Source organism: Physeter macrocephalus, unplaced genomic scaffold (assembly GCF_002837175.3).
Source record: "Physeter macrocephalus isolate SW-GA unplaced genomic scaffold, ASM283717v5 random_169, whole genome shotgun sequence".
Classification (NCBI taxonomy): Eukaryota; Metazoa; Chordata; class Mammalia; order Artiodactyla; family Physeteridae; genus Physeter; species Physeter macrocephalus.
Window position 1 is genome coordinate 20,675 of NW_021145444.1, and position 12,506 is coordinate 33,180.

The 12,506-nt window shown below is 54.7% G+C and overlaps 1 protein-coding gene across 3 annotated transcripts in view; it reads left to right on the plus strand.

Annotated features, from left to right (window-relative positions):
• Nucleotides 1-1,356: 1,356 nt before the first annotated feature.
• ADGRE5 (adhesion G protein-coupled receptor E5) overlaps nt 1,357-12,506 on the plus strand; it is a 16,450-nt gene continuing 5,300 nt past the window's right edge. The window contains exons 1-9 of one of the 3 annotated variants that reach the window (XM_007129424.4): nt 1,357-1,585; nt 5,401-5,451; nt 5,670-5,789; nt 6,346-6,501; nt 9,630-9,761; nt 10,320-10,466; nt 10,941-11,090; nt 11,179-11,225; nt 11,356-11,433. In XM_007129424.4, coding sequence (XP_007129486.1) covers nt 1,546-1,585; nt 5,401-5,451; nt 5,670-5,789; nt 6,346-6,501; nt 9,630-9,761; nt 10,320-10,466; nt 10,941-11,090; nt 11,179-11,225; nt 11,356-11,433 — 921 coding nt within the window. In that variant the 5' untranslated portion in view covers nt 1,357-1,545. The remainder of the gene's footprint in view (nt 1,586-5,400; nt 5,452-5,669; nt 5,790-6,345; nt 6,502-9,629; nt 9,762-10,319; nt 10,467-10,940; nt 11,091-11,178; nt 11,226-11,355; nt 11,434-12,506) is intronic. The other 2 variants (XM_007129422.4, XM_007129423.4) reach the window with 2 other exon arrangements.

Sequence of the window (12,506 nt, forward strand, 5' to 3'; positions counted from 1 at the left end):
CTTCTCTGCCTTTGGCCATGAGTGACCTTTTTTCTCCATGACTGCAATCCTCCCCTTTTAAACTATTATGTACTTAATATTTTATTTAATTTTCTAAGCTGTTGCATCCTTGAATCCATTCATTTAAAAAAGAATCTTTAGGGCTTCCCTGGTGGCGCAGTGGTTGCGCGTCCGCCTGCCGATGCAGGGGAACCGGGTTCGCGCCCCGGTCTGGGAGGATCCCACGTGCCGCGGAGCGGCTGGGCCCGTGAGCCATGGCCGCTGAGCCTGCGCGTCCGGAGCCTGTGCCCCGCAATGGGAGAAAAAAAAAAAAAAAAAAAAAAAAAAAAAGAATCTTTATATTGATGTCCTGATTGGGAAACCCTTCTGCCTCAACTAGTCTGTAAATTTAAAAATAAATAAGAACACAAGGAACATAAAGCCGTGGATTCTAGCTGGATAAACCTCAGGGCCACCAAGGTGTTAGCACCTGATAGAGACTTTCTCATGGACCTTGGGCACATTGCAGGGACCTGGGGACTGAGCTGCCTACCTGTGGATCTCTGCTTAGCCATTTGTTACCTGCACCTCAGTTTCCCCCTTCTGCAAAATGGGAATCATAGCAACACCTGCCTCGAAGGTATTTCGAGGAATAAATGAGTTAAAATAGATAAAGAGATAACTCTAGGCAAATCAGGCCTGGCTCAGATTAAGTGCTTTCTAAATAATAGTGTTTTGTTTTGTTTTGTTTAATAATAGTGTTTTTAAAAAAAATGCTCAAGATAAACCAGTCATATGACTTACTTGAAAAGGAAACAACTCTCCTATCATGTGATTCTCTGTTGATTAGTGCAGGGCCCAGGAATGCCCCAAATATAAGTTTCCTACCAGGTGAAACGCTGACCCAGAAAGGCCAGCTCCAGGAGCATGGTGGCCCCGAGGTCCAGCAGTTTCTCTTCTTGGCACCAGCCTGGCATCCATGAGGGCCCCTTTGTGCCCCTCCCCCAGCTTTTCTTTGGACTCTGGCCTCTCTGTGCCTCAGTTTCTTCATCTGGAAGACGGAGGAGGAGGGTCCTGTTAGCTCAGAGGCTGGCCCTGGAGACTCAGCACGACGAGGCAGCGAGGACAGGGTGGCCCCCCAACGTGGGTGCCCTGAGCTATTATTTCTGACGTGGCTCCTCCCCAGCCTCAATGCCAGACAAGGCAAGACTTCCTCCTTGCCCCTGGGATCAGCCAACCCGAGTACACAGGGGCCAGAGAGTTCAGACACTCAAGGGGCAAGTTGTACCTCTGTGCCACGTTTGAGAGTGTGTGTGTGGGTGCGTGGGGGGGGTGGGGTGGGGGGGTGGGTGCGTGCGCACACATAGCGTCCCTGGGTCTGTTTTCACTGCACTTTCCTGTTGGCTTTCAGCTGCCCCGCCAGTTCCAGGGAGGGCCCTGGGCCAGTGACTGCCCCCGCCTTCATAAACGGCTGGCGGGCCTTGGGGAAGCCTGCACAGCTGCCCAGCCTGGAGACACAGAGAAGCCCTGCCCTATTTTCCGCTTCCCCTGCGGGCAGCTTAGACCATGGGAGGCCCCTACAGCGTTGCCTTGTTCGTCTTTCACGGTGAGAATTTTGGGGCCCCGTGGGGTGGGGACAGGCAGCAAGGGAGCCCCTGACAGCACCATGTGGTGCTCCGGCCCCCTCTTCCCAGGGGAGAAACGCGAAGTGCGGTTGGCGGCTCTGGGGCCAGCCTCGGAGGAAGCCACATGGTCAGGCAGGCGTTCAGGGCACATGGGGAGAGGGGTTGGTAGTGCCCAGCACCCCCAAGCCGTGGCAGGGTCCCTCAGGGTGCTCTAAGAGCCTGCCCCCTCTCGCAGAGAAATCTCTGAGCTCTCTACTGGAGCCACTCTGGAGGCTGCTCCCAAAGCGGGGAAACAGGTTTGGGGAAGGAGAGGGGCAAAAAGCAAGTGCTGGGACTCCTGAAGACAGCCGGGCATAGGGGAGCGCTGCAGGGCTGGAGGGCCGGGGGGTTGGCGGTGGGACCTCCCCACTGAGGGGGTACCCCCAACCTGTCCCCCACTGTCTCAGTGGCAAGGGGCAGCCCCAGAGACCCTCATTCTGGCTCCCTTGGGCCCAGCTTGGACTCAGCTGTGGGTGGAAAGGACTTTGCCAGTGGAGGGTTTGAACTTGACTTTTGCTGCGACTTCCCCAGGGCCTCCCTTCCCGCCCCACCCATGGTGGCTCTACCGGTTATCCTGGGCAGCTGGTTGCCAGAGCAACCAAGCAACAAAGAGAATGAAGAAATGGCATTTGGGGTACCTACCAGAGCTTCCTCAGGCCACGGGGACGGGTGTCCCCGTGCTGGCCCGGGATGGCAGGCGTGAGCCCAGTGGCTCCCAGACTGGGAAGCAAGAAACTGGAATCTGTGTGGGGCACACCTGATGGGGGGGCGGTGTGTCACCGGAGCCAGATCTCGCAGCCCCTGAGTCTCACTTTCCACATCTGTAAAATGGGGCAAGACTGGTCTTCACTTTATAGGACTGTGTTAAAGGTTAACTGAGTTCGTATGCAAACTATTCCTGGTTCACAGAATTAAGTATTAAGTAAACGGTATTTATTATTATTATTATTATTATTATTATTATTTCACTGGCTGGTCTGGGGGGTAGACTGGGAGGTCCTTAGCAGGAGGAGCAAGGAGAGGATGACTGACCCGTCCCCACCCCAGGAATCTTACGGCTCAGGGCTCGGCAGGGGGCAAGCAGACCAGATGAGACTGGAAGCAGATGACCAGCCGCTCCACTCCCAGCTCCTGTTTGGGTGACTTCCAGGGACCCAGATGGAGAAGTCCTGGCCCAAGAGCCTCCGTGGTGCGGGAGCAGTGCCCAGCCGAGGCAGAGGTCACAGGGCACGAAACAACCGTCCCATCCCCCTGCAGCATCTGGGGACCTTGACCCCATCAATTCCACCTTTTCCAAGCTCCTCTGTTCACCAGATTCTTCCTGAATCTTTTTCTGGGCTCCAAGCCTCAGTCTGTCCATCTGCAGAATGGACACAAACAGGGCAGTTGTGAACGTGAAAGTTGCTACTGTGGACTTTGGGAGCTGGGGACAAATCAGCCCAGGTGCCATCCTACCAGGGAAGGTCATTTTGTGGTGTGTCGTGCAAAGAGGAACTGAGCCCCAGCCGAGGGGCAAACTAGCCAAGCCCGGTGACCGGAGAGGAGGACGAGAGAAATCCTCACACGAGGGAGGGGAAGGACATTCCAGACTCAGTTTACCCTGGCTGGGAGTGCTTCTGGGAGGGACTCTTGCCCACTGCCATCCTGAGGGGTATCAAGTTTGGACCTAGGGGCTGAGCGGTCAGGGGACCCTCAGATTCTGAGCTTCCACTTCATGGGGCACGGGATCGATCCCTGGCCGGGAGACTAAGATTCCACATTCTTCGCGGTGCAGCCAAAAAAAAAAAAAAAAAAAAAAAAAAAAGAATGAATATATGTATATGTATAACTGAATCACTTTGCAGTACACTGAGCGGTCAGGGGACCCTCAGATTCTGAGCTTCCACTTCATGGGGCACGGGATCGATCCCTGGCCGGGAGACTAAGATTCCACATTCTTCGCGGTGCAGCCAAAAAAAAAAAAAAAAAAAAAAAAAAAGAATGAATATATGTATATGTATAACTGAATCACTTTGCAGTACACCTGAAATTAACACAGGACCCTCCAGCCCTTGACAGCCCCGCAAGCTTTGCTCATGATGATGGACCCCAGAATTCCCCTGGGAGCTCCCTCCAAAGGCAACGAGCTATGAGTCATCCCTTCCCTTGGCCCAGGAAGTGACTCATGCCTGCCCTTCCTCTGGGCCCCCATCCCTCCACCCACGGCCCCTTTTGGGTCTCCCTGGATTGTTGGGGTCTGCGCTGCCTCCCTGGCATTCCCACGTGGGCAGGGACTGGACGCCTCCCCCAAGCCCTCCCCATGCCTCCACCTGCTGCTGAGCTGCCCTCCCCGCCTCGCTCCGTTTCCCTCTGTTTCCATCCCACCCCCTTTCTAATTGTTTTTCTCTATCTCGCTCTCAGTCTCCATATCTGTGTCTCTCTGTCCAATCTCTGCCATTTCTGTCTCTCTCTGAGTGTCCTGTTTCTCTGTCCCTCTCTATCACTGTCTTAACTTCTGTTTCTCTCCATCTGTCTCTCCTCATCTCTCTGTCTCTGTTTCTTTCTCCCTCTCTCTCATCTCTGTTTTCTCTCCATCTCTGTCTTCTTGTCTGTCTCTCTCTGGTGAACCGTGAGGAGATCCCCATCTCTAAAGCCCCTGATGACTTGAGGAGGCCCTGAGAGTGGGGTGCCCCTGAGCAGCAGGTACAGCCGGGGAGGAGGTGCTCATTCAGCACCACCCCCAACATGAGCCCACAGCATCTTCCTGTGCGCAGGGGAGGCTGGGGTGAAGTGTCACCACTGGGTCTCAAGACAGCCATCAGGGCTGACAGATGTTGTGGGCATGGTGTGCATGCACCTGTGTCCCGGAGGACGGGTGTGCGGGCTGGAGGATCTTAGATTCGGGGGCGGGGAGGATCTTAGAAAACATCCAGTCCTTTGCCTCCAACCCCCTCATTCTTACACAGAGAAACGTTGCACGGGGAACTCTACTCAATATTCTGTGATAACCTCTATGAGAAAAGAATCTGAAAAAGAATGAATACATGTGGGACTTCCCAGGCGGTCCAGTGGTTAAGATTCTGAGCCTCCACTTCAGGGGGCACGGGTTCGATCCCTGGTCCGGGGACTGAGATTCCACATTCTTCGCGGTGCGGCCAAAAAAAAAAAAAAAAAAAAAAAAGAATGAATATATGTATATGTATAACCGAATCACTTTGCTGTACACCTGAAATTAACACAACATTGTAAATCAACTATAATCCCATATGATTTTTTTAAAAAAAGAAAAGAAACGTTGATGACAGTAAACACTTTGACACACCAGGTGATAGTCGCAGGCTTACTTCTCACACTGCTCTAGGAAATGGGTCCCGTCACCATCCCCATTCTACAGAAGGGGAAGCTGAGGCTCTGAGAGATGAGGTAACCTGACCACAGTCCAGAATTTGAACTGCGGCTGCCAGGCTCCAGTCTGTTTACTGAACTGCTGCTCACAGAGCCCACAGGTCCGTGGGAGCCAGGGCCCCCTCGGTGCTTGGGCCCCTTCTCCATCCCTCAGTTTCTGAAACCCACCTCCAGGTGACAGGTGGCAGACCCTCTGGCCACGGGTGTCCAATCTCTGGGAGGTGCCACGTACTCACTCTCTCCTTGAGCAACGGACAGAGCCCAAGCCTGGGAGGGGCCAACAGCCCCCTTCCCACAGTTGCTTCTCTCTTAGCATTGCATCTGCCCTTCCCTGCTCTGGTGACCCCCTTGACCCTCCCCTTCTCTGTTCCAGTGCTGTGTGTCTTGCTGACTCTGTCGGAAGCTGGGTCCCAGAACACCATGGGTGAGTCTGCTGGGAGCAACTCAGTGCACAGCCGGAGCCTGGGGAAGGGGCCCTAGACCCTCACCCACCCCCCTCAGCCCAAACAGGAGAGAGGCCTGTTGCAGGGGGAAGGCCAGGGTCATGCCTCCCCAACACCCCTTCTTATGGAGATGATCCTGCCCCCCTCCCCAGCCCCTGACTCAGCCCTCATGTTCTGACCAAGGTCTCCATTCTCACAGCCTGTGCTCCGTGGTGCCCTGCGAACTCCTCATGTGCCAGTGGCACCACCTGCCGCTGCACTCCGGGATTCAATTCTTCATCTGGGGAGATCTTCACCGACCCCTTGGAGAGCTGTGATGGTACAGAGGCTTGGGGGTGATGGAGGGACGTGCAGAGACTGTGGGGTACAGTCCAATGCCCGTGGGGGGCGGGGACATGGGTGTTGGTTGGGGGCTTCAGCCTTTCTCCTCAGGACCATCATCAAGGACAGAAAAAAGAGAAAGGAAAAGCTATGAGAGAGGTGGAGAGATGAGACATGAATAAACATGGCTTCCTGGGGAGAGAGGAGCTGGGTCTCCAGGAGTCTGGAATCTGTGCCTCAGTTTGCCCTTTCAGGACTGAGGAGGGGGATGCAGAGCTTCCACCCACCCCCCACTTCATCACTTCCCACTGTGTCCCAATCTGGGGTGCCAGCCAGAGGGCCAAGCAGAGCCGAGCTGATTGCACAAGCTTCAGGAATGGCTTGCTCCAGCCGCAGCCCAGCCTCAGCAGTATTGCCTGAGAGTCTAATTCTTTCTAAAAAGACACCGATTAACCATCAGGGCCAGTGCTGGGGAGCCAGGTAGGGGATGGGGATCTCTGCCCTGACCAAACTCACGCCTTTGGGAGGTGACCCTTTGCCCTGCTGTGTTCCAGACATCAACGAGTGCGGACCACCCATGACAGTGTCCTGTGGAAAATTAGCAGACTGCCAGAACACGGAAGGGGGCTATCACTGCATGTGCAGCCCAGGATATGAGCTTATTTCTGGGGCAACAATGTTCCAGAATGAGAGTGAGAACACGTGTCAAGGTAAGAATGACCCTGCATCTTCCACTTCTCCATCCATGAGGTTTGGGGTCACCCAAATACTGAGTCATTCCTGTAGCATCCAAGGGTCAGGGCTTTGGTTACAGGTGTAGTAGCACCCAGGTCTGAGTTGGGACAGATGTACCTGTGCCTTTCCCACCTGCACAGAGAGGCAGGGCAGCATGAGCCAGGGACCCAAATCCTGGCTTTGCCACCTGATAGCTGTGTGTGTGACACTGGCCAGGATACTTATTCAGAAATCACTGTTAACATGTGAGATGTGATAATACTATTGTGAGTGTATGTTTTTGTTTTGTTTTTTTAGAGTCTCTGTCTTTTACAGATAAAAACAAAAGTAGCTTTGCCTTTTATTAACTGTGTGATTTTGGACAAGTTACTTCACCTCTCTGTGCCTCAGTTTACCCATCTGTAAAAAGGGGGTGACCAACGGCGCTTATTACCTCATAGAATTTCCAGGAAGGTATAGGAGATCAGAAAACACAAAACAGTGACGGCTGTTGGGTGTTTAAATTATAATGACTATGATTTAATGCATCCTTTCCAGGATGGGCATCCCTGTGGTTTGTGCCCCACGGTGGGTGCTCAGGAGCAGTTGTCCCAGTCCATCCCCTTACCAGGGACCCAGGAGGAGCCTGGTCTCCACACATCACCAGGGTTTGCCCCCTTTCCAGAGGGGGAAGGCAGGCAGGGAAAGGGGCAGATGGGGCCAGCAATGGACAGACAGGAGCCACGACTCCAGAGAGGGGTCCAGAGAGGGCATTAGACACGAATACTGAGGATGGGGAGGGGAAAGTGGGAGGTGAGGAGGAGGCTGAGACCAGGGTCCAGAGGACTCTGAGTAGGGTCCATAGGCCCACCCTGCTGCTACCTTTGTCCCAACGCCTTCCCTCCTGCCCTGCAGAGGGAGGGCAGCAGAGCCTCCCTGGTGGGAGGGAAGAGAGGACCTGCATCTATGTGGAGGTGCTGCTGGTCCACAGGGGCCTCTGTGGGGGTATGCTGTGCTTGAAACATGTGGCCTGGCCAGAGCCTTCACGTGAATTGGAAAAATGTCCCTCATCTCCAGGTGAATACTGTGTGTTTAGGGAATGGAGAGCGAGCTGGTTTTCCTCTCCCACTTGCCTCCTTGGCTGGACACCCTTGTGCAGTCAGCAACCTGCACAACTGCACATGGTGGTCATGGAGCCCACTCAGTGTGCCTTGACTGGGCGTGCCACCTACCCGCTGTTGTGAGCCCCTGCAGAGACACGGATGAACAAGAGTGAGGTGTGAGAGGGACCTCTACGGACCTCAAGGAGGGTGACTGCAAGAGAGCAGCCTGCTGGTTTGGACCAGAGCTTGCTGCTTGAAGACCTAGCTCTGTGACTGCCTCAGCTGGACTGTCTGTGCACCCCTTCCTCAGCATCCCAACCTTTGCCGCACCTGAGGATGTGTCCACCCATGTCCTGGCCATGGGGTCTGCTATGGGCAGGAGACACGGGCTGCTCCCTGGGGTCCTCATCCCACTTTCTCCAGGCATCAGAGGGCCATCCTGTGCACCTACCTCATCTCCCAACCCTCTCTGAACCCCAAGGCTCAGAACCCTTTGCAGAGGGTCACTTCCAGATGTTTGGAACATCCCCCCGGCCACCTGGCATCTTATTTGCATGAAACAAAAGAGGGGCTGGCATTCAAGATATTCAATGAGGTCACAGCACCGTGTGTTCCAGCACAATACCTGCCCTCTTCGCCGCTGTTAGTGACTGCTGGGAGGAGACCTGCCCCTCTGGGGCCCTCTCAGACACCCTGGGCCATGGTGGACCCTGGGACCCTGTCCAGAAATGCGGGAGGAGGGAGGTTCAAGGACAGGTCCACCGTCCCTGGCCAGCCCTGCCCTGGCTCAGCAACCTGCCTGGAAAAGATGCCTCCTGGCACCCTGACCTCGATTCTCAGCCGCTCAGCTTCCATCTATTTCCCCACACAAGGCTCCACCCTGACCCTCCCCAGTAATTCCAGTTCACGGACCTGAGGCAGCTCTGATGACTGGGGCCTGGGAGGATGTTGTGTCAGGGGTGGGCAGGGTGACATCGAGCCCTCAACATACTGGAAGAATCAGATGAACAAAGAGTCTCCCATCTGGACCAGGTGACAGGAGAGGCTGTCATCAGGGACCATTGCCCCTGGCCTGACCCTCTACTGAAGAGATCAACCCAGGCCCCATGATGACCCAGACCACCTGGGGACAGAAGATGGAGGCTGAGCCCCACTCAGCAGAGTCCACGGGTCTACGTCCCTGGTGAGAGGCCAAGGGCCAAGATGACAGAAACACCTGCCACCCTTCATGCGTGAGCCACTGCCCGCTGCAGGCCTTGCCCAGATGTGGATTCTCACCACTTCCTGCCAATCTAGGCGATGCCTTCGTGGGAATCAGAAAAAGGCACCTTCGCAGGCCCAAGGCTGCCTGGCCAGACATCAGCCCCACTGTCCAGCACAGCCTGGTGCCCACTGTCCAGGTGGCCCTGACCTTTCCAGCATCGCCCTCATTTTCTGTGCCACTGCCCAAAAGCCTCATCCTTGAGGGGCGTGGCTCAGGGGTGGGTCTTGGTCCATCTCCATGGAGCTGGAGTCTCAGAGTTAGCGTGGACAGAAGAGTGCTGTCCCGCCAGGGTCACCAGGATCCAAGGAGGACTCAGCTGGCAGCACTCACTCTGGGGGAGTCAGGACAAAGTCCATCACCGGGAGCCAAGACGGGGCCTCCCTGCTCAGGGAACACAGCATTTCTCCTGCACTCGGTTCCCAGGAAGGCACACCCAGGCCTTGGTCCAAATCCTTAGGCTGGGACACAAGCAGCTGTGATGTCCCCACCACAGCTGGGAGCTTCCCAGAGAGGCTGAGAGAGCCAGAGCCGGCAGACAGGGGAGGACTTGGGTCACTCCTGGCCACATCTGGACAACAGAACATCTGGGCCGCCATGCTCACCCATAGGATGCCTCCATGTGAATTAGAAAAGACCCACTCACCGGGGAAGAGAGAGTGGGCCCTTCTGGATGCTTCTATGCCAGGAAATGTGGCCAACCCCCAGCCCAGAAGGCTGTCCACAGCTGCAGGCATCCATCTTCCTCTTCTCCTTGCAGATGTGGATGAATGTCAGCAGAAACCCAAAGTCTGTAAAGGCCGCAGCATCTGCATCAACACCCAGGGCAACTACATCTGCCAGTGCCCACCCGGCTTGGAGCTCAACCTGAAGGACCCAAGACTATGCATAGGTGAAGGCCCTGGGAAGACAGTGTGAGGCTGGCCTGGAGCTGGAGAAGGAGTCGAGGTGGTCCCTGGAGCCTGAGGAGGGAGAAGAGCCTCAGGTTCCTGCAATGCCAAGGGCCTGCCGGGGCCCTGCCCAAGGATTCACCTCCCCGAAAGGTCCCACCACAGGACAGGGAGGCGGCAGAGCCTTCTGGGCCTGGGGTTCCCTTGTGGAGTTCCCTGCCCCCGTGAACATCCCCCAGACCTCGCCCCTTCCTCATCTGTCACATTCGAGCAGAGGAAGCTGTCACTTCCTGTTCCCAGCAGGGGAACCTCAGTCCAGGGCTGGACTTCCAGACCCCATGACTCAGTCTCCCTCCTGGTTTTACTATAAAGTGGGGACCATGGCCCCTGCCCTGCCCATCTTGCAGGGAGGCTACCCTAAGGTGCTTTGAGGGTGAAGTTGAAGGTCACCAGGTGATGGCACGTGCAATCACAGTGGGGTCCTTGGTGCTGGGCAGTGATAAGCGGGTACAGTGAGAAGTGGAAGTGGGGAGCACCTGACCCTCTGGCTTTGTCCTCAGATGTGAATGAATGTACCTCGGGGAGAAACCCATGCCACACCTCCAGCCACTGCTTCAACCTCGTGGGCACCTATAAGTGCCACTGCCGTCCAGGCTGGAAGCCAATTCCTGGGGCCCCCAGCGGCCCAAACAACACTGTCTGCCAAGGTTCAGAGCTCAGATGCTATGTTCTTGGAGACCCACACTCAAAACATCTGATCACATATTCAGTGGCACCCACACAAACCAAACAGAAAGAATGCTGGGGGAGCCCTGCTGTGCCAGGCATTAATTCTTTTGAGGCTAAATGTCAAAACATCTGGGGGTCCTGGAGAAGGAGCTGGGGTGCCAAGAGAAAAGCTCCCAGGGACTCCAGGCAGTAGCTAATTACTAACTGAGACGAAGATACTTCAATATTATCACAACCTGCCTATCTGTATGGGGCTCACCTGCTATGTGTCAGAACTCTGCACACTTCCCATAAATAACCTCAGCGTCCACCGTTCAAGGATGTGCAGTCACCAGGTGGCATCACCTCCGGGGGTGGGAGGGGGCACTAATATGGGAAAAAGAGGGGCACAGAGAGGAGAGGGGCCTCATCAGGGCTGGGACAGAGCCAGACCCCCTTCTTCGTGTCCCCAGATATGGATGAGTGCAGCTCCGGGCAGCATCAGTGTCACAACTCCACCATCTGCCTCAATACCGTGGGTTCATACACGTGTCACTGCCGCCGAGGCTGGGTGCCCAAACCCGGATTCCAGGATAAGCAAATGGGCACCATCTCCTGCGAAGGTAACCTGTCCTGACCTGACCCCAGACCCCTCCTACAACAAGCACAGACACTCTCACACCTAATGAACTGCTGTCCTGTCCCCTGCAGAGATCTCCTTTCCCACCTGGACCGCACCCCCTGAAATCAAGAGCCAGGTGAGTGGCCCCAGCAGGGAGCAGGAGGCAGGAATTCCCTCCACCCAGCTCACCCTGTCCACCCATTTTCCCCAAGCTCCCCCATCCAGGATGAGGTTCTCTGACCCCCCCTTCTCTCCCCTCTCTCCAGAGTCTCTCTGGCTTCTTTGAAAGAGTCCAGAAAATGAGCATAGACTTCAAGTCAGCCTTGACCCAGGAAACCATTCAGGTAAGGGCAGGCCCTGGGGGGAACCCCAGGACAGTGTGGGGTGGCTGGAGGATGCTTCAGTGTGAGTGGAGATACCCAAGCAGGGGCCTCTGTGTCTGTCTGCACAATATACACACACACCATATATATACATTATACAAACACAGACATACATACACACCCCAAAATGTACACACACATACACACACACACACACACATATTTGAGAGGGATATAATGGCAATAGAATGAAGCAATTGAGAATTTCACCTCTGGAGCCAGGCCTCAAGGTTCAAATACACCCCATCCTACCTGCACACACACACACACACACACACACACACACACACATATTTGAGAGGGATATAATGGCAATAGAATGAAGCAATTGAGAATTTCACCTCTGGAGCCAGGCCTCAAGGTTCAAATACACCCCATCCTACCCGCTGCCACTTCCTGCTGTGTGACCTCAGGCAAGTGACTCCCCCTCTCTGGGCCTGTCCCCTCACTTCATAAATGGTGCCTGCTTCATACAGTTGGTGAAAAGATTTAAATGAACTAATAGAAGTAAGGCTCAAAGAATAGTGCCTGGGACACAGTATAAGCAGTATACATAAGTTTTGGCATATGTCCTTAGCCTGGTAGAAATATTGAGCCCCTAAAAAATAATAATAATAACTTTTAAAAAGAGAAATATGTGAGGAACTTCCCTGGTGGTCCAGTGGGTAACACTCCACACTCCCAATGCAGGGGGCCTGGGTTCCCTGGTTGGGGAACTAGATCCCGCATGCGTGCCGCAACCAGTTAAGAGTCCTCATGCCCCAACTAAAGATGCCGCATGCCGTACAAAGATCCCACGTGCTGCAACCAAGACCAGGCACAGCCAAAATAAATAAATAAATATTAAAAAAAGAGAGAGAGAGAGAAACATGTGAGCCCCTTGTGTCATTTAAAATTTTCCAGTAGCTACTTTTTTTTTTTTTTTTTTTTTGCAGTATGCGGGCCTCTCACTGTTGTGGCCTCTCCTGTTGCGGAGCACAGGCTCCGGACGCACAGGCTCAGCGGCCATGGCTCACGGGCCCAGCCGCTCCGCG